Genomic DNA, 22,666 nt, shown 5'->3' on the forward strand with positions numbered 1-22,666 from the left:
TCCCCTCCCTTTTTTTTCTCCCCTGTTCAGATTAGTCCCCTTTCTCTCTAATATCAGCTGACCAGTATTAGAGAAATTAAAGTGTACAGTAAAATGTTGGAAGCAAAATAAATTACCTGCTACTGATCCTAATCTTAGCCAACTTTCATTTTTAAATAATTTTAGAAAATATATATTGAAGTAACTGTTCTATTATGATAATTGGGTTTGGTTTTGAAAGGTAATGTTCAGATAGTAGATTTTTCTATAAAAGCCACTTAGTAAGGTTTTTTCCATCAGCATGTATCTTTAATTTACCCTCCAGCATATGACCATCATATTTAGTTTAATTTTAATTTCCGTTGTCTATATTCATTTGATCAAATTTTTAAAGTAAATGTTTTTAAAATAACTTCAGAGAACTCAGACACTTGTTTGTTAATCAAACCCACAAATTACTCAGTTTAGTTCATGAAATTTTAAAAAGTTTTCAAAACTTAAGTAAATTCTGAGGAACAATCCAACAACTGAATAGCGTGGAATTTTCTTTCATTTGATTGGTGCGACTGAAGAAAAGAGTTCACTAGTTACAATGAAAGCATATATATGGAAAGGTTATAATGTATACTTAAAATCTATATTGAAAAAAACCAAAACCAAAACAAATTAAGAAAAAGCTGATGTAAACTAAATTTTGGTCATCTCTTCTTAGTAGGTAAAGTTCTATTAGTTATGAATAATTCACTCATTTGGTTATGGTTTGGATGTGTGCTTTCAATGGTGTTTTTCACAGATAAGAATCTTCCACAGCCTTTTAAAAATTGCCCTTATCTTGTTTTATTTTCCTTCTTTCCTAGTATCTGAAGTTGCACGGTTCACTGCTCTGCAAAAGATATGCACCGAATGTTAAACCAAAAATGCATTATTCAAAGTGTTATACAAAACCTACCAGCTACGCAGCTACAGGTGAAGTTGTTCCCATCGTGTTTCTGTGAGACATCAGTGCAGGTTGCGTTGTTCTGACAGGGCTGGCTCTGACAGGCATCAAATTCTTCACACAGGGAACCCTGATACTCGTCCTCACAGTCGCAGAAAAAAGTTGCCTAAAAACAAACAGGATAGGTACTTCCCAATGAATTTTGAAAGATTATGTTTTCACTGAATACTCTACTGAACAAAGATGTTTTTACTCTTTTTCTGTTCACAGCAACAGTAGCTGACAAATACATCAACTGCATAAAGTTACTCTTTGAAATACTAAACCTGCATCAATTTTTCAGCTAAAATTTTTAATGATGCCAAGTAATTTCATCTTGATGAGGAGGCTGAGAACAGATCCATAATGTCTAAATCACTAGGCATTTTTTTTCTTCCATTCCATAAATTACATTTATGTACCAGACTAATTGTCAGAATAAGTAACATGCATATTTACCGCAACAAAATCCTTCTACAAAAATACACCCTTTATGTGAAGGGCAGGGCTGGGCTCCCAGAGGCTCCCTTCAGTGCTACTTCAGTAGTGACACACCTCTTCAATTTTGTTAAAATGGATCTTCTGAATGCATTTGCTACTTTCTCCAAATCTTACTGCTTAATAAAAGATCAAGAACACTACACCTGTTAAAGATCTTAAAATCCTCCAGTAGCCATGACATGGCACATTTTTGTTAGTAATAAAATAATAAAGATTACATTTTAAAAAAATCTTTAGGTTGCTAAGATTGCCAAGGAAGTCTCGAAGAATGGAAGCAAGGAAAGCTTTCTCATCTGTAGTATACATTTATATTAAATATCTTTCTTAATTTGTTCATTAAACACTAGATGGCAACATCACTCACTCTCAAACATTTCAAAGCCAGATCATTAGGGCTGGAACGCAGCTGTCCCATGCACAAACATGGCAATGCAAAGTACAGAACGTGCATGGAACTAGAAACAAAGAGATGGGACTAGTATTTTATCTTCTATTTTTACTTGTGTTTATTCATATGAAGCAAACAGCTGTGACCTAAGTAGAAAAGAAAATAATCATCTTCATACAAATAAAATACTTCACTCAGTAAAACCCAGATTTCATTCTTCCTTACAAATATTACACTGGTAGAGTTTAAACAAGGATTAATAGTATACCCAAAACTCAGAACGATGGGTATGTTATTTATCTGGAGTGCCAGAAGTCCCTGCTAAGTGTACGGTCTGTACACGTTCTGATATTTGCCCAAGCCTCTTCACAAAACAGCTCTGAGTATCTCACACATTAGCAATGACAGTTTTCCAAACAAGGCTGTAGCTGAACAGAGAGGAAAGACAGGCAAGCAAAACACAGTCAAAAATTAGTATAATCACATAGCACAGTAGCTTGCTTTGAAGATAATTCATATGAGCTACATAGGAAAGTGGCTAACAGAGTGAAACAGATAATCACTTTTATTTAAGAACTAAACAGTTAATTAAATACGCAGTAAGTATTCCCACATTTCCAGCATTGGTGGAAAACACAGCAGCACAGAGACTGCTTTGGTCTCTAAAGACGTTAGCGATCAGTGGTGCAAAGTGAGCATTGTCCTCAACATCTCCTATTGTCGGCGTGCCACATATAGGATCAGGACCTAGGTAAAAAGTGCACATAAACATGTTGACAGCAGCATCCTTCAGAGCTGTTCTAACTCTTATTGATACTAAATGATGTTATTGACTTAAAGCGTTTGTTATTGTTCATGGATGGTACGCTGAGTTTAGACTTAATACAAAAACAAGGTTGCTGCCTGTCTCAATAACTCACCTGTTCTGGATGAACAAAGTGAGATACCATACTATGAAAAACATGGCTTTTCCTTCTTTAAATGGACATGAATAGAGCACAGGGAAAAATATAGGCACTATACTTAAATTCTGTACTCTGTTTGAAGAGATCAGAGTGTTGATCTCAGTTAAATGTGTTTCTGGTCCTTGTGTATGCACTGAAAATAAGAACAGCCTTCTCCGCCTTGATCTGATGACAGAGACATCCCTAAGCAAGGGATCCAAGAAGTATAACATCCCATCAAAGTTAACTCTGTCAGAACAGAGAGGTACCACGCATGTTAGATAGGCTCAAGTTCATGGTTGGTTTATGCTAGATCTGACAGTAAGATGCAAAGTACATCATTACTTGAACCGTTCATCGGAGAGGAAGGGCATTTCTGCTTTGTCCACACAGACACAAACAGCATGGCTCTGCCTGCACTAAAATCTCATTTCAAAGCAATGGAGCTGATTATCATCATTTCAGTATTAATATATTTAAACAATGCAACAGTCATTGCCTCAACAATATTAATGAAAGAGGAAGTTAAAAAAAAGCTCAGATAATATTGATATCTCTCTCTAAGAGTATGATATAGGGATCAATTTACCATAAAATGAAGTTAACAAAATGGGTTTTGAAAGCAGCAAAAGAAAAGCAGTGTAACACTTCAAAGTGAAATGTCTAATGACAGATAACAGTTCTGAGATGCAGACAAGTTATCCTGCAGAAAAGATTAGGTGTCATCATTTTTATTAGACATGTCATCTTCACTTTCCCCAAATGATACTATTAATTTTTTTCCTGGATAAATGACATGTACTAGTGTATTTGAGGAAAACTAAGTCAAAAAGAAACTACACACTGCCATGATGCTAGTATTAAAATCTCTAAGAATTCCAAAACAATCTACTATCAATAGACAGTTCATCTGTGCATTTTTCTTCATTATGGGAGTGCAAATCTATCATATATCAATTTGGATGGCAATAAAATAAATCCTTTTAAATAATTTGCTATTACCCAATCAGATCACCTATAACTATCATATTATAAATATAGTTGGTATATGGTAATTTTTCCCTATTTTAAGTAAGCGGAGTAATAATGTGCTCATCAGATTCTAAATTTCAGACTAGAGACACCAAAAAAGCTCATCTTTTTTCTTTTTTATTTTAAACTATAGTAAAGAAGCTGTTAAGATGACCAGAACAAAATTAATGTCTATTCTTTCTGTTGCTGAGACAGCCTTTCAGTATTTATTACAGCTCACATTGAGCTGCTATAATATTTAAGCAAAACATTGCTATATGATAATTACATATTTTATACTTGGGAATATATTGTACTTAAGAAACTACATCCATATGCAGGAGAGCATACCTTTAGGTATATGTGAGCCTTTTTTACAAGCAGCCTTTCTACAAATATAGTCGAGTGGATCTAGCCCATATAGAAGATATGGAAGTCATCGCTCTTCAGTTCAATACGTTACTTCTCAGTGCAGGCAGAGGGCAGTTATTTTTGTGTAAATCTCAAGGGTTCTAATTCTAGCAATAAAATTTCATATTTATACAGTCAGCTCTTCCATATTTTACATGGGAGAGCTGAAGTTACAGAACAGAGAAATCTGTGAAAGAAATCATTTTATCCCCATACATAAGCAAAATTGTGGCTCTCGAATCCAACAGATGGCCAAAGTTCACTTTAAAATCCTACACAGAATCAGAAATTCACACCAAACAAATCTCTCTCTTTGAATTAATACAAGAGTTTTCTCTTCCATTCACAGCTAACTGAGGACAACTTATTCTGGTGTAAAGCTGAGCATATAAACATGAAAATGGTATTTATATTGTGATTATGCCACGACCAGTATTATCCTTCTGAAATGTTCCCGCTTCCATTGTGGGAGAATGGCAAGCATGGCAGCAAAGCAGAGGTACAAAGTTCATACAAAGGAAGAAAAAGGCATCACTTTGACTCAGCATCACCTCGCTTCACAGAACTTTGAACAAAGTGGTGAATTTTACGTTCCTTTCAAAAGGAACAGTAATTCAAAAAGACATTCTGCCATTAAAAGCTTTTCATTTCATATCCACATTCTATAAAAAGTATCTAGCTGAGTAGAAGCTAAGTTATATATCAGTAAGGAATGAGTGGAAACTGGCCAAGACTTCCAGATTAGACCAGCATTCATTCGTTCATAGTTTTGTGCACCCCATAGATAATAGTAAGCCGACTGCACTTATATCACTGCAGATTGTTAATTATATTTAAATTTCCCATTAAGCAGATGTGTTACTACATTCTTTTACATTAAACTAGATTTGGAATAAAACTACAAAGTACATAAAAACATAAAGACAATCATTAATCTTCTTGGCACTGGAAGCAATGACTACAGCCAGCAGAGCTCTTAGCTTGTTCATGGTATTAGGCCTTTTATGCATTCTTCTAAGAAGTTGCTTTGCATCCTGCAAGACTAGATTGTGTAAAACAGAATGAATTATAGATAAAAACAAACAGCAAATCACAAAGGGCACGTTGTAAACCTAAAGAAAATTAAAGTTTCAGTTCTGCAAAAAGCAGCGTAGAAGATGCGTCTTTTGGGAAACCAACACAACGGTGTATACATGTCAAGCATGTTTGGCAGTTGTTTGCTCCACCATTGGGGAAATCATCAAGATATTTTAGGGCATATCTCACCTAAGATGAGTTAAACAATGGCAAAAACATTCTGCTTAATGAATTATGCACCTTCTATTTTTAACTATGTTGCTTATGCTGGGTTTGAATCAGTTTCCTGGATGAAGCAACTAATGAATACAACTAATAGGCTAAAGAGTAAGGAAAACTGACAGATTTAAAAAAGCACGATGGACAAACAGACAGCATGACATTTTTATTCTCCCTGGAGTAGGGAGCTGGACATAACAGCTACACTTGGAAACAGCATGTCGGAGGTTTCAGTGAGTTACCCCAGCCCAGCAGGCTACCTGACAGGTTTGATGCCACTCATGACAATCACTGGGGACATTTCTCATTTGTTCAAGGTCTAGAAAATTCAGGAGCCGTTTGTGACAGTAAAAAAAAGCAATTACATTTCTGAAGTTAAAAATTTATTTGAAGATAATAGATATTGAGAATCCTGCTAATTCCAGTTCTCTGACTACCATGAATTGACAGACGCCTCTTCAGAAACGAACTTCAACATGAATGCTATGTCCCACAGGTTCAGCCGCAGGGGTGTCAGTCAACTACAGCCTACTGCATGTTACGTCAAAAACACTACCTTAATAAATGCTTTTGATGATTACTCTTAGGTTCAAAGAAAGAATAGGTGGAAAGATAAGAACAATCCTCAATTTTTCTGTTCATTTTCCAGGGAAAGCCACACACTACATATATGCATGAGAGGAGGTCATTTATCACTAACAGTTCTAGTTTTAACATATAAAACTTTCAATGTCAAGATTACAGGTGGGGACATGCAGGTACTAATTTCTCTCTTTTTGACATAATAGCTCCTCCAATTTGTCTTTCTTTTTAAAGACTATTTTATTTTACTTGCCATGTCTCAAAGATTTCTAAAACATGTATAATTATTAAAGGTCATATGTGCATTTTCCTTAATACAGAAAAGCATTAATGCTTCTGCATAGATACAGGAAGGAATTTATTTTTATTTTGTGACATATGACATGCAATAAGAGAAAGAAATTAGAGTCATAAAAATGGAGAAACAACATAAAAAAAATAGAAAATAAGACTATTTATCAAAGGCTTTATCTCTCAACTTGACAAAAAATGGAAAAAAGTTTTATATGCTGTTATATATAGTAAATTTGAACATATTATTTACATAAATCAAATTCAAGATGCTGAATTTATAAAATAAAAATGGTTAATATAGTAAAGCAGAAAACCTAAACTGGACTATGATATAGGACACTGTATCTGAATGAATAATTTATTTAGATACCAGCCAGCTGGTATAGTGAGTAGCACTTACTTCTAAACACATCTTGCAATAATTGTGTTCACACAGTACCACAAATATTTTAAAGTTTCATTTTTGAGAAATAAAATAGATAATTATTCCAGATGTTAGCACTGCCACGTATATATAGATTACTGTAGCAATTTAATTGTTGTTGTTACAATTCAAAATGTCATTTTTCTATCAAACATGCTTACTGAAAATTTAAATCAGAAAATGGTAGCAGATGAACAGTGAATTCCCTAAATATGCCAATTTTTTAATGCTCACAGCAAGCTCACAGCTGTTAATATTTACTCAACAGTTACTATTCCTTTTATCTCCCAAATGAATATTAATAAAACCAAAGATTAACTACACATATTTGTGCTGTAGATGACTTTTAATCCATGAAATAAAATCAACATGTATAGAAGGTAACAGAGAATACAGGATCTCATTCACAAAAGGCCAGTCTGGTTTTGTAAAAGCAGTATACAGACTGCGAATCTTATTTTCTCATGCTACCAGATTGCACAAAAAATTCAGTGGCCAGTGGAATTGCTGTTGCCGTTGTAATCTCTCAGTGTAGCGCTATGTAAAGGAGAAAGCCATACGGGAAAACTTCTAAACGTTATCAAATTACTCTATTCTGTTTCTTCTCATAATTATGCTCAGACACTTCCATTGCACTGATCAGTGATTTCTGAGTGAGCAGTTATTGAGACGTGGACAGATAAATACTAGATAAAATCAGACCTAAAACCAAAAGAAGGTTGAAGACTTAAACTGGAATGCACTAGTCTGGAGATTGGGAATTCCACGTGCCCACTATGTGCTCCTCATCCCATAAAGAAATATTCTTGTATAGTGCCAGTAAGATGCAGTACACATTACCTTATACCTGATTTGAATAATTGTTTTTATTGCCAGGTAGGGTATGAATCTTTGCATCTCATACCAGTTATTTTCTTACTTTAAGTGCTTGATTTTTAGGAAGAGCGAACAAATATATTGTTAGTATTTAGTAACATCTGTGAGCTTTTGAAGTTTATTACACAGCAGAAAGGTATGCACACACTCAGAGGACCAAGTATAATTTACCCTGCATTTATATTATCGTGGAATTTGCACACTACAGGAAGGTCTTCATAAGTTCGCCTTACCTCATCTGGTTTGGTGATACATTTTCCTTTCCCCGAACACTGGAAGTTATCTGAATAGCTTCCCCCAGGCATGCAGGTATTGACTTTCACTATCACAGTCAAGCGCAGAGCCACAATGCATTTAGTAACTGAATCATTCAAAAAACCTTAAAAAAAAAATTATTATTATTATATGAGAAAATACGCTAATATATATTAATGCTCTACTGCTACACAAACAAATAAAACTGAATTGAAAGAAACTGTCAACTAAGAACATAACTGCTCATATTTCATACACCTCTATCTAAATTTAATGCATGTAAATACAAATTAGAATATAGTCTGGAAACAAACACTCATTATATTGATTAACAAAAGGAAGACAGGCTGGTGAACCTGTAGCAAATTAGAGTACCTCCAGAACTCTAATCTGCTATCATTTTTTTAGGTCTCAAATAATCAAATGCTTTTGCCTGCTACATTTTCTTACGTTAAAAACATATTTCCTTAAGTTTTTTAATGACAAGGAAAATTAAAATTAAATTCAGTGGAGAAAAATGTTTAAATTAATTTCTAAAAGCTACTTCAGCATACACAGATCATAAACTGCATTACATTGGTAACAGATGGACAATCCCTTTGGCTGTATTTTTTATGAAGTTTTCGAGAACATACATATACAAAGAAATGCTGTCAATCTGTGTATTTGCAATACAAATATTATCAAATGTCTGATCTGATCACTCTATAAGGTGATATACCAATTATAGACAAACAAAACATGAAAATAGGAACATATGATGAGGAAGAAGAAAATTCATGAATCTCTGGCTAGCACTTGTAATTGCATGGAATTAAAAAACTAGTTGGTTGGAAGCTATTAAAACACATTGGAGCACAACAACATCCCTGTCACCCATATTTCTAACAGATATATCTGGAAAATAAAATAAAGGACAGTAGGAATCATAAAATGAGGCACATACACAGCCCATGACACGCACAATTAAGTCAGAGTCCATGTCAAAATACATATACTCTGCTCCTATACTGCATTTGTGCTTGAACTGCATTGTTCCACCACAGGGATTGGACTCCTGGGTTACAGCCCTTCCGTGTGTGGCATCAGTTAGCTGTTTTGTACTGGGAGCTTGCGGCAGAATAAATGTGCAGTGACATAAAAAGTGTGGGTTTGGTATAGTGTATATACTGTATGCAGAAGAGATGCATAAAAAACCTCCCAAAGATCCTTCCATAAATTGTCAAACTTAAATTTGACTTTGCTATCCTTAATGTAGGTAGACTCCTAAGGGTCCAAGACTGCTTGCAGTATCAGTATGCAAAGTTAGACACAGAACCATTGCAGGATTATATTTCTCTTTAGAAATTAATAGAGAGATAATTTACGTAAAAATGGATGCTTTTTTAAATCTAAATATCCTTAATTTTAAAAAGGATGACAGTAAATAGATGTATGACACATAATGTTTTTTCTGATTTTTTCCACTTTAAATTCTAGAATCCATTTACAGCCTAAACCTCAAAGGAATGTCAAAGACGCAGTCTAGCTTCTTGCATTATAGACTGGAGATAGTACAATATTTAGTCAAGCAGAAAAAAATTAGTACAAGATAATATTTATAATGAACAGTAATAAACCAAAGTTTCATGAAATACTCTGAACTTCAGGTGAATTCTCTTTCCAGAACAGCTGTTAAACATTACTTAGATTCTGCATACGAAAGTGTCAAGCATGACTCATTCTACAAATTCCATAGAAAATCATATGGAAGACTTCCATTCTTTGTTCTTCATTTTCAGATTCCTTTTTTTTTTAAATGCTGCATCATATGAACAATTAGTTGTCTATGCTAGAAACAATGATCCCTAAACCATATCTTCAAAGCAGGAAAATCTCATGTCCAATACAGATGTCATCGGCTTGAGTACAGCATCTACAACTTAGTTGAATATTCTAAAAGATCAGATTTTAAAAAAATAAAAAAAGGGTATCGTTCCAAATGTCTAATGGTCTGTTTTGGCTAGTGAAGATTATTGTAATCTGCTGACCTCTTCAAAGCAAACCAATTTATTCTGGCCTTAATAACCACCCCATTTTTACCCATCTGTTCAAAGATGCAGCCAGAATTATTTCCTTTAACAATTGAATGCGATTGTCACTGGTAGTCATGCAATTATATGTGAATGCTTGGAAGAATGTGGTATTTAGAAAATGTCTTTGGGTTCACATTTGCTTGTCTGAAGCAGATTGTTACATATTCTTCAGGACAGTTCCCTAAAGGAATATTAAATCAACCTGCTTTGTACTTTCAGTCTTGTTCCTATTTTGGTATCAAAAGCCCTTAGGCAAATCACTGAAAAAAAAATCATCATTATTCTCACTGGAATGCCACATATTTTCCTCTAATTATCTCACCTAATTATCAAAGACTAAAAAAATAAAAACATGGCTATTTATTTTCACTTATATAAAGTTGCATACAACTTTCTGAGATCTCTGGGTTTTAAGGCTAAAAGCAGCTTGTCTGATCATCTAAATATGACTCCCTTAACTCAGGTCATAGTACTTCAATTAATTTCTTCTCCAATTCCCGTAACAGCAATGGAACTAGAGTGAGTTTTAAGTTCTATTTTTAGCTTCTAGGTAGGAGAATAATTTCAGAAGCACGTTTACAGCTCCCTTCATCTAAGATCCAGAGAACAATATTACAGCTGTTTACAGCAAAAGGTAATTTTGTTCAGTTTAAACTTGCTGGTTCTCTAAAGCTAGTTAAAACACAATGACATCAGAGCATTTTAAGTTGAAGAATTCAGGGTCAAACTACTTACAGTAATGTTATAGAAACAATTTTAAAACCTAATAAATAATAATATGATGTGAGTAGTCATTAGATTGCAGAGGAGGCACTTTCAAGCTTTGTGCACACACAGTTGATAGCCTGAGAAACGCCTGCATGATTTCCTTGGCACTACTGTGCTGGTTTGGGCTGGGGCAGAGTTAATTTTCATCATCGTAGCTAGTATGGGGCTGCGTTTGGGATTTGTGCTGGAAACAGTGTTGATTATATAGAAATGGTTTTGTTGTTGCTGAGCAGTGCTTACACAGTCAAGGCCTCTTCCGCTTCTTACCCCACCAGTGAGTAGGCTGGGGTTGCACAAGGAGTTGGGAGAGGACACAGCCAGGACAGCTGACCCGAACTGACGAAAGGGGTAGTCCATACCATATGATGTCATGCTAGCATGTAAAGCTGGTGGAAGGAAGGAAGGAAGTGGGGAGACATTCAGAATGATGGCATTTGTCTTCCCAAGTAACTGTTATGCATGATGGAGCCCTGCTTTCCTGCACATTGCTGTTATCAAAATGTTCCCAGGCACAGCAGAGTAAGACAATAAGCAGTACAGCAAGAAGCAAAAGCAAAAAGCTTTCGAGCACTAGGCTCTAATACATAGTAAGGCAAGCAAGCCCCATGGGAAGCACAGGAGCCTACCATTTTATAGCTAAACAGCCATTAATTCCATCTAGCACGTTCCAGTCAAGCCTGTGGTCATCTCAAACCCTTCGAGCCCCATGTTGTGCACCAAAAAGAACTGCCACAGTTTTGCCCAGCCAGGCAAACTTGTGGGTTGAGATAAAGACAGTTTAATAGGTAGAGCAAAACCCACGCACACAAGCAAAGCAAAACAAGGAATTCATTCACCACGTCCCATCAGCAGGCAGGTGTTCAGCCATCTGCAGGTAAGCAAGGCTCCATCACGCGTAACAGTTACTGGGGAAGACAAATGCCATCACTCCAAACGTCCTCCCCCTTCCTTCTTCTTCCCCCAGCTTTATATGCTGAGCATGACATCATATGGTATGTAACATCCCTTTGGTCAGTTGAGGTCTGCTGTCCTGACTGTGTCCCCTCCCAACTTCTTGTGCACCCTCAGCCTACTCGCTGGCGAGGTGGTGTCAGGAGCAGAATAAATTATCATTTTGCAGCAGAAATACAGTAACAGTTCCCTACATCAAAGTTCCAATTCACAAAAGTATAGGTCTGAGTCCACCTAAAGGCTTCTTGGATGACAGAGCATGACTGCCAAGGGGTTTGGGCACTCACTTACAATGAAGCATCCGTCCCCAAGTTCTCAACTTAATTTTAGCCTGGTTTCCCGAGGAAATGAGACAGCAGTGGGATGTCTATCAGTTTCCATCTGTTCTCTTTTTCTCTTTCAACACTTTCCCACACCAAAAGCTTTTGGGGTCAGTAGCCAACTTCAACATTTAGCAAAGCAGTGGAGTTCTAAAAGACACTAAGTGCCTACATCTTTTCTGCACAGAACATAGTTCCGGCACTAAGGCCATCAGTAAGTCAAAATGGGTAGGAAAATGAGAAAGGGCCCCAGAATAAGGTGATGTAATTTCTCCCCACCATTCCTGAAGTACAGTCAGTTATTCATTATTTGGAAAACAGGAAACTGGGATATATATAAATGGAAGAAAACCAGATAGTATCAGTCCTTCAGGACCCAAGCAGTGGCATTGGCTGTGCCTGCACCACATCTTCAGTTCACGTCACATAGTAACATAATGAAGCTATAATACTTCCAGACCTGATTTCAGTTTCCAGAAATAATACAGCTGCTATCAGAGCATATTGAACCATAGTTTATAAGCCTTAGTGCCCCAGGATAGAAGCTACATAAGTATGTCTGTTAGTTCATTCACAGATAGCAGACAGTTATAGAATTAACCTGAAGTGCAAATTTTCTGTTTGACCACGTCTCCCATCACAGGAGAAAATGTTATCCGGTGAGCTAAACGGGACTGGTCAATATGGTCAATTTTTTCTTTTGTGGCCATTGAACTTTGCAGACATGAGAATAATTTAAAGAAAGGAAACTAGGAAAAAAAGAAGATAACTAAATTTTGATTACAGTACTCACCAGTGAAAGGACAAATGGAGACTTTAATTCTAGTCCTTTCTCCTAAAGTTATGTCCAAAGATTATTTCATGTCAATAGCACTCACACTGTCCATGTATCATATCGTATAGCTAACATTCAAGACTATGAAGACCACCACAGGGGTCTATGCTAATCACCACTATGTGTAAGTGTCTTTTTTGATCTAAGCATAAAGTAGTAAATTCATTTTGACTACACAAGCCAATTTACCTCTCTTATGGCACTATACATCACAATCTCAAATAGTGGTTATTCATCTAGCAAATCTATGAGAGCTCAATCCTTCCACTCATTCATGGAAGTCATGTTCAATTCGCTTTAGAGACCTAAAAAAAGTGAAGAAGCATAACGAGATGTTCTGATTATGCACTTGATTGTGAAAATTTACCTTTACATATTGAAAGAGTAGAGGCATCCTTTTGATTTGTCACCTTTTCCATGACCCTAATGGTCAGGGTCATTCAGGCCTATCAATACCCTCAGGGCCCTGACACTAATACTGTTCTACAGCATTTGAAAAAATGGTTCAGGAATCCTTTCCTAGTTTGCCTTAGGATGATTATTATACATAAGCGGAAAACAAGAAGTGAGAAACAAGTAGTCAATGACATTCGCAATCTTTGATGCAGTACTTCCATGCCATCAGTACCATAGGATACTTGTACAGAACATCTGAGATCATTCTCTAATGATACTGCTAGGCAACATAGCATCTGGGGATACAAAAATACAGCTGCAATAACAAAACTGCTATTTTGCCCACAAATAGCACTATTTATAAGTGGTACGACTCTCTCAAATTCTATATAGATCAGCATGCTTACTGTGCTTTGTCACAGAAGCCTTGGTCAGATACTGCTTTTGAAAGTATATATAGATTTTCATGAGAATGAGTTCAAGAACTGTTTCAAATATTTTTCAAAAATTCACATGAAACAGCAATTTAAAGAATTTTTTGTTGCTGTTAAGTGACTGTAAAACTTATTACAGTTTTTTTCTTCTCCAAATTGATATCATAGTCACATTCAGTTTAAAAATAGATATGCTTTCTTCCTTCACTACCAACTCTGAAAACCAAACATATACTTTTTTCTCAGATGTAATCACTGTTACAGTGATAAAGATAAATGTGCTGCTGGTCAAGTTATATTCTCAGTAACATTACCGCAATTCTATCAGAGGCAGATTGACAATGACATTGTTACACAGGTGTAACAGCAAAATTTGGGTGTCAGAAAATTATTACTGAAACTTTGGGAAGAAATAGAACACAGCTTGACTTTCAACCTAGACCTCAGTTTTGAAGGAATAACATTTAAAATATATTTATGAACTGAGCAAACTAGTTGAATTCACTTAGCATAGAAAAATCCCCAAACACACATTCCATTACATTTCCTCTGTAACGAACGGTAATTTCTGAATTTCACTGTTACTAAATAATTACCCAAGTTAATAGCTTGACTGGACCGAAACCCATGATAGGATTATGAAATAGGCAGCTAGCAAGAGTACAGTTACACTTCTGAAACCACTTGCATACAGCTTATTAAGGAGATGTGACAGTAGCTTAGAGTGTGACCTTCTGTCATTGCTTCAAGGACTCTGCTTACTGTCCAAAATAACAGTGACAGTCCAGCGAAGGGTGACAAGACTTATCTTCTAATAGATTTCCTGTATCACAATTTTCCCATTATGTGCTTATTTATCAGCGTCTCTGCAATGCTGCCAAACTGGCGGTGAGCTATTTTGGGCAAAAACGTAGACCACCAGAATCTCTGATACCACACTTCACAAAAGCAGGTAAGTGTGGTGGAATACAAGTGGCATAGCTGGGACTGCGATAAGGGGAACTGCAGTGGACTGGATGGCAAGGGTAGCTAGCATTTATCTATAGTGACTGGTTCAACTTAAAGACGTATGAGTGGCTACCCTACTTTTAAATACACTGTACAGTATGTTACACTACTAGCTGAAGATCTCAAGGCATTTTTCAAGCATTATTAAAATGTGTCTCACATTTTCCTTTATGTTATGCATTAGTATCCTTATTTTACAGATCCAGTTAAGGAGTTTGTCCAAGATCTCACAGTACAAACAACCATGTGATCAACTGAATGTAAACATCTTGACTGTGAATTGGTCACAAAAGCCATATTTGAAGAAAGAGAAATCTTAAAAAAAAAAAAAAAACCCACCAAAAAACCCCCCCACCAAACCAAAAGGTATTTTGCCAAGCATTACAAATTTGAGCAAATGAACCCTCAGAAGATAGACTAGAAAAATAGTTTCCCACTGTTACTTGCTAGAAGTAACATTGAATAAAAATTCATTTTCAATAATTTACTGACTAATTAAAGATGATCCCAAAGAGTAAAAATTATTTAGATGCTAGCTTAAAACATAATACAATGTATTAAAAAAGTAAATAGTCTAATGTTTATGTCAACTTATATGTGAGACGAGGCACGTGCAACTTGACTATGAAGAGCAGGATATTGATTTTTATCATATTTGTAAAGATACCCATTCTTATATAGCTGAACAGCATTCTTCAGAATGGTTTGGATTTCAGCTGAATGCTTAACTTTTTGCCTTATACATCCATCTTTTTAAAAAGTCGTTGAAATTAACACTTCTTTGAACTTTTTATGCTGTTTGCATTTCTGCTGCCGCTGTTGTTTATCAAAAGGCCATTTTCTGCAAGGTTAGTTTTATGCCCAGAACCCCAGGGAAATGTTCACAGTTGAGCACAATACTCAATACTGCCTACAGTACGGCCTTTCCAGGGAAATTGCACGCATAAAAATGGAAACCCCATTAGCTGGAGCAGTTGTCACCAAATTCCCCCAACAGCAAGGCTGACTTGCACAAAAGTAACTGAATAGTCATGCACGTGTTACTGCGTCGGCTGAGCAGCAGAACTGCGTGAACGCTCCAACTGCAGCATGTGCAAGGCAATGTGATTTAATTTAGTCCAGAGTGAAAGAGGGTTAAGTCAAATGACTGCACATATGCCACGGGCTGGGAGCTCACACAGATGCTCAGCTGACACATGGTAACTTGTTAAAGCCAGAGTAACTTGATTACTTGGCTTTCAGAGTATTCAATTCACACATCTCCTATTATGAAATAAAACTGTCCTATTTCGTTTTTGCTTAAGTAAAAACAATTTCAACATGCAAACTGCTTTCTTTCCATGGAAATGTGTGTTTTAAATACACGTAACAACACAAAACTCACCATCCAGAAGACACAGTTACAACTTGCCTCCTAATCTGAAATTCTGTCGCCAGATAAAAAGAGCTAGAAAATCAGACTTGTTTCAAAAATATCTCTCTAGATTATTTATTTTTAATATAGAATTTTGTACACTAAGTTTCATTTTGCCTATTCAATATACCCACAGTCATATTAGTGGTGACCTCTTGTTAATGTATGATGAATTGTTGCAAGGAGCTTCATTAAATAACCCAAGGAGCATCAGAGAGCAAATAACTGCTCAGAACAGAGATACTGAAGAAAATACTTTGTTGCATTAGAAAGGCAGGACAGCATTTGGGATTGGAAAATATTATTCTTTCTCTACATATATACATGTGGTTCACACACATTTTAAAAAGCAACAGATCCCTTGTGCTTGAGGAGCCAAGAATTAATTTTCCTTTTTAAGCAAAACTTCAGAACGTTTTGTGGAATTCAAGCAAGCTGCCTTGTAGGTGCTGGCATTTGAATAGCATCAGTATTCTTCATCTCACCATAAAGATGCTATAGCATCCATTTTCAAGTGAGTTTGTACAGCTACCAATTTTATTTCAGGAAATACTCTTGAAATACTTTATAGTTATAGTTTAAACCAGTTAGTTAAATTGTATTGAACTAAAAGGTTGGGCATCTTGGAGAAAACCAGATTACACACCTGGTCTACATCAGTTTTTCTTTGCTGTGATGAAAATAAGCATTATCATTTAAAGATTGTGCTGGAAGATTTATTTTCTATTCATATAAAAATATTCATTCATATTAAATTTTAAGTCTTCTGTCTTATTACCTGTAAGGTCCTACCTGAGAAATAGCAATTTTGCTTATAAATTTCTTCCTCTATTTTATAAGAGGACAGTAAACTAAAAAACTAATGTAGCAATATCTCCTGAAAGCTGCTTTTTAAGCTACATCATGGAAGTGCTAAATAAATAACAAAGTCAAAAAGTAAGTAATTTCAAGCTATTTGCAAGCATTTTTTAACAACTATAGATACACAAACTTTTCTATCATATCACCTATGGGGAAATGGAGGCAAATTACTAACACCCAAGTGTCTGTTATGCTACTTTTCTGAAACAGCTTCCACCGTTGCAGCTTCAGCAGTAGGCACACCAGAGCAGAAAAGCAATTTTTCCAACATTAAACCATGGAAGCTGATGAGAAGCAGGTTTTGTCAACAGAGTTAGTATCCTAATAACCATGATAAAGACCTGAAAACAAATTTGCATTTTGTTATGTTGTTGGGAGAAAGGAAGGAACTAGGTTGCGTGCACAAAGTCAGCACTGCCAACTCCATGCTCTACATTATGCCCCAAACCTCAAAATAAACACTTCTTAAAACTGAAGTGGTAATCATACAATATGCAATTTTATTACCCAATTTCCAAATTCATCAAAAAAAATAGTTATAGTGGTTTTGATTACTAGTAGAATTGGACTATTAGATATAACATGCTAACTGTATACCAGTATAGGTATAGCTATACTAGTTTATGAAGTAGACTGGAAACTGTGAGAAATTACAACTGACCGTAAGTCTCACATCCACAGGTGTATCTTTTCAGTCACAAGGCATAACACTGTCGCCTTAGTGAACAGGTATATTAATTTAGTGTCAGAGTAAATTAACTGACTCATGAAGAAACAGATGGTATACAGCCACTGTAAAACTTCTAAAATGTGAGTATAAAAAAAATAAAGATTTTAATGCTTTTATTATGTGTTGAGTTTGGTTTTTTCTCTATTTCAATACCAGACTGTGTTTTCAGACCAATGTTCCAGTTTTCAATCAGAGTGTGATTGCACTTTTGGGTAAAAAAAAGATGCAACAAATCATAGAACATTTTTGAAAGAGTTGCCATGCAAGCTGAAAATGTCCTTCAAAGTCTTCAGCAAGGCCTTTTTTATTTTTTAAAGGAAAAAGTTGATGCATTATTTTCTCAAGAGATATTATTTAATCAATTTAATAAATCTTATGCACTTGCAAAAAACTTGTGTAGAAAAAGATATCCATGTTCTTGCACATGTTCCCAAATCCAGTATATTATCCCCTGAGAGAAGTGCACAATGTTGGGTGCATTAGAGCCCCCCCAAAACACGTAACAAGCAGCACTTTCAACTCACCACAGAGATCCTTAGCTGTAACCTATTAATGTTCATGAGAACTTCAGTCTGAAAGACTCATGTACAAACTGACAGTACATCACAATACTCATCTCATTTTTTCAGACTTGTAAAATACATTTCGTCTGATTTCAATTTTTCAAGATATACTGCAATGAAGAATAGGTGTATGACTGTAACAAGGTAAATTTTTGCAATGATTTATTTTCAAATATTCTAATATCATTATTGACAGCATGAAGATATGAAGATCTTGAATTAAAACAAATACTGATGAGATTTTATAATTATGATAAATAGTTTATACAAGAATCACTCATTAACTTCAAAGAACATTGGGACAAATAGCATGAAGCTATAGCTCTACTGAAGTAAAAGGCAGACTTTCCATCAATTAATATGTTTTAAATGTTAATCCCTTTATTGATAGCTCTCATTTTAAAATATGATTAATTCCCTCCTCCTTCACTTCCCAGCTATCTCTTTGGCAAATCTCAATATCCACCCATAGCGCCCCACAGAATCGACATTTTTCTGTGTAGATATTAAAAACATTTGCCCTAAATAAAGCACTTCTTTTTTGTTTTTGAAGCCTGAATTTGGGCACAAAACTTTTGAAATTCTCTTGGCATCAAATGAAAGATTTTTGTTGCAAACAGTGGTCAGAGATCAACAATTCACCAGCTTTGTACTACAGATCAACCATCTAGCAATTACCTTTGTCTTATAGTAACTTGGCATTAAAAGCCATCAGGATATGCTATGTGCTTCATTCTACACCTAACCCACCTAACCTACTGAGTGAATCAGTACTTTCAGGGGCTTTTTCACTTCAAAACCTGAACCATACTGGTCTTTTTTCCCCACTGGCTAATAAGTATACTTTCTAATAAAACAATCAATTCTTTTAGAAGACTGGCACATGTGTAGTATCAAATCTTACAAACTCATTAAAAATACTCTAAGCAAAGCAGTCATGGTAAGAATATGTTACAAAAGGTACAAGCCAGTCTTCAAGTTAGTATTCTTGCCCATCTACTGGAGCTTATTTTAATGGGGTAAATGTCGTAGTTCAATCAGGCTGCATAATCGTGGCATCAGAACTCTATTCCTGCACTGCAAAAAACTGTTTGCAGATGCAGCGGCCATTTTATCAATCCTATTATTGCTCTTTTTTGTTTGGTTGTGTTACACTCTTCTCCTTCCCACAAACCCTTCACTCTCAGACAGTGCAGGGACTGTCTCTGGGTAAACAGGGCTATGATTAAGGTGTCTATTTTTAGATCTCAGAGATTGCATTCTTTCCAACCTCTACACATTGTGCCCTGATTCACATGATCAGCAATTCAGTACATTACTGCCAGATTTTGAATCTTTTCAATCTTGTATAAACAACTTTAAACTTGTGTCACCATGAGGTAACACAAACCAAATAACTTTTTCCTAAATGTTTTATTTTTGACATAACCATCTTGTTCAGAGAGATTTGCAAGAGGTAATTAAAGTATCAAGCTGAGTAACAAACTTGGAGGCAAGAGAGTGAGGAAAAAACTCCCCATAAACTTAGATCTTCCCCTTTTTCTTTTACAGTTCTAATTAGAAATTTTTTTAAAGTTCAAAAAAAAATTGCATTGTATAGAAGTTGCCAATTAAGAGAACAATCCTTTATAAACTCATTTGAATAAACAGAAAACAGATTGTGGGAAGGAGGGGGGAAGTATATAAAGTAAATATATTGACTGGCATGGTCCACAGCATTACAGCATCCTATACTGTCTTGTGGCCTCGTGATTGTTCTAGCTTAAATATCATTAATAAAAGCACATGCTACATTATTGCTTTTTATATAAAATCATCCATTTTAACTTACTGTACCTTAGAATAAGTTTAACATGTATATCAAGAAACATATGAAAGTTATCTGTATGAAAAAAATTATTCATCTGATCTTATTGAAAACTAAACTATTGAAAACTAAAAACTTCAGTGACATGTGTCAGATTCACAGAACATTTCCATACATCTGGATCAAATCTGAAGTAAAGATGTAACTATTTTTATGTAGAATTATGCATTTCAGCTAAAATTTAGCATTCTTCACACCAAATAACTGAGTTCTGTTTTAAGTTTTACACCCAAGACTTGCACTTTATTGGATGAGAACTGATGATGGAAAGTAAGTAGAATATTTCCATGCAATTGAGAAGAAAATCCACAGGCTACTCTGTTTTCGCTTTCTTACAATAAACGTTGATAGGTCACAAACACTTTTAAACCAACAAATTCATGTTTCAGTTTCCCTATCCCTTTAGTATTTCACCCTTTTCTGCTCAAGTGTTTTAATGAAAAGGAATTATTCTGGGAAAACCTATAACTAAACTAAGGCCACAAAATAATTTACTCCAGAAAACAGCTGGGTTATCTCATTACTTGATTATATCATAGTATAGAGTTGCAACGCCTCAGGACTAAAAGATATGCAGAGCAAATGTTTCATATTTTCTATCAAAAGCACTACAGGTAATCCATCCATTTGCTAAAATAAAAAGCATTTATAAAAATTCAAATGCACTGTATCTGCACTCATCTTTACTAAGCACTCAGATACTCCTGTTCAGGAATGTATCACTGTATTATTGGAGTCCCCCTGCTGCTCCATGCATACGCATTTATGATTCACGTTCTTTACATAAATCAAATTACACTACAACTGGAAAATTCTACAAAGAATTTCAGTATCATGAAATTAAGAAGGAAGACCAAAGAAGGTATCAAAAACCAGATGGAAATAAAATAAGAGGACTCAGAAAACTCGTACTGCATGAAATAAGTGAGATCATTAGTACAATTTTTATGATATCAACCTTGTTTTACAGTCACCAAGGTATATTTTCACCTCATGTTACCCAGCATGCAGTAAACAATTCAAAGTAAAAATCCCAGTGACCAAAAGACAGCCACAGAGAGAAAAGTAGGACAAGACAAACTATGAAAGAGTAAGACAATATTCTCTTTAGTTATCTAAATTAATAGCCTATGCTATATGGCATGTACAGTCAAGTAGAGCCTTCACAGAGCAACTTAGGCCCTCTATTTGGGAGCCTATAGACAAAACTATGCCTTTAGGTACTTCCATGACTGCATAAAGGTTACAAATTATCCTGTCTTCAGCAAGTTTTTCTTTACTTTTATTGTATGTTAACTACCACAAGGCAAATACAAAAATTTATTCCTGAGGAAGACACATGAGGAGAGTTTTAACTCCGATATAAATTAAATGCAAAACTAGATTAAAAGGAAAAAAGCTAAAACTAAGTATCTTGGAAGGAAGTAAAAAAATAAAGAAAATATAAGGAACTAGAAAATTATTTGAAGAAAATAAATATCACTAAAGAAACCACTGCTGATGGTAATTAAATTATTGTACTAACAACCTTCAAGCAATATTTTTGCTAAGTGACAGCTCCAAAAGGAGAGAACATGGCACTGCTAGTGCATTTGTATTTTTTCTGTATTAGCTACACACTTAGAACTTGGCCCAATGTTTCTGCATCAGAATGCTTTTAATTTTACATTTACTAGCATGATAAGTTGCTGAATAACAATTTGCGGCAGCTTATACTTCATTATAAGATATACAACATTTCAAGAAGATTACAATAAATGCTGTTATTACAATGACTTTGGTTTCATGTCATTGGTATAATAAACCATCTGCCCAGAAAGCTCAATTTAATTGAGTCTATTGTGTCTATGCATAAATACTGTATTAAATCAGCATTATTTCCCATACACTCAAAAATAACATATCAGCCTATTTTCATTACACCCCTTCCACAAAGATGCTTAACATTTAATTGCCCAATGAAACATATAGTATATTTCTAAGGTTTCATATTCACAGAGACAAAACTAGAACAGAAAAGTAGTGCAAGTAAACACTGTTAGAAGACCAGATTTCCTACTATATTTTAATATAGTTTTTCAAGTGGACTGCGTACAGGCTTAAGTTTCTCTACGAAGTATCCCATAATACAATATCTAACAAGGACACACCTCAAACATTCATAGTTATTTACTGTAGCATTTACCAAAAGCTTTACAGCTGATTAAAATAGAATGTATGAAATACCTTGCATCATCTAAAGGCATCAGGCAAAAATCAACATCTAGATTTTAAACTGAATGGTGCCACCTGTGTAGGAATTTAGTGTACCTCTTGCCTGCTTTGAATGAGCTAACATCTAAAATATGGTCCCAATATCACATCTGGATCTTTCAGCAGCACTTAGAATAGAATCATAGAATCATTAAGGTTGGAAAAGACCTCTAAGATCAAGTCCAACCGTCAACCCAACACCACCCTGTCTACTAAACCATGTCCTGAAGTGCCACATCTACATGTTTTTTGAA

At 35.2% G+C, this 22,666-nt stretch overlaps 1 protein-coding gene across 1 annotated transcript in view; it reads right to left on the reverse strand.

The window, feature by feature from the left end:
- DNER (delta/notch like EGF repeat containing) overlaps positions 1–22,666 on the reverse strand; it is a 129,840-nt gene that overhangs the window by 44,692 nt on the left and 62,482 nt on the right. The window contains exons 5-6 of the mRNA XM_054835461.1: positions 7,916–8,061; positions 929–1,082 (exon numbers count right to left, since the gene is read on the reverse strand). Coding sequence (XP_054691436.1) covers positions 929–1,082; positions 7,916–8,061 — 300 coding nt within the window. The remainder of the gene's footprint in view (positions 1–928; positions 1,083–7,915; positions 8,062–22,666) is intronic.

This window comes from Grus americana, chromosome 9 (genome assembly GCF_028858705.1).
Source record: "Grus americana isolate bGruAme1 chromosome 9, bGruAme1.mat, whole genome shotgun sequence".
Taxonomy (NCBI): Eukaryota; Metazoa; Chordata; class Aves; order Gruiformes; family Gruidae; genus Grus; species Grus americana.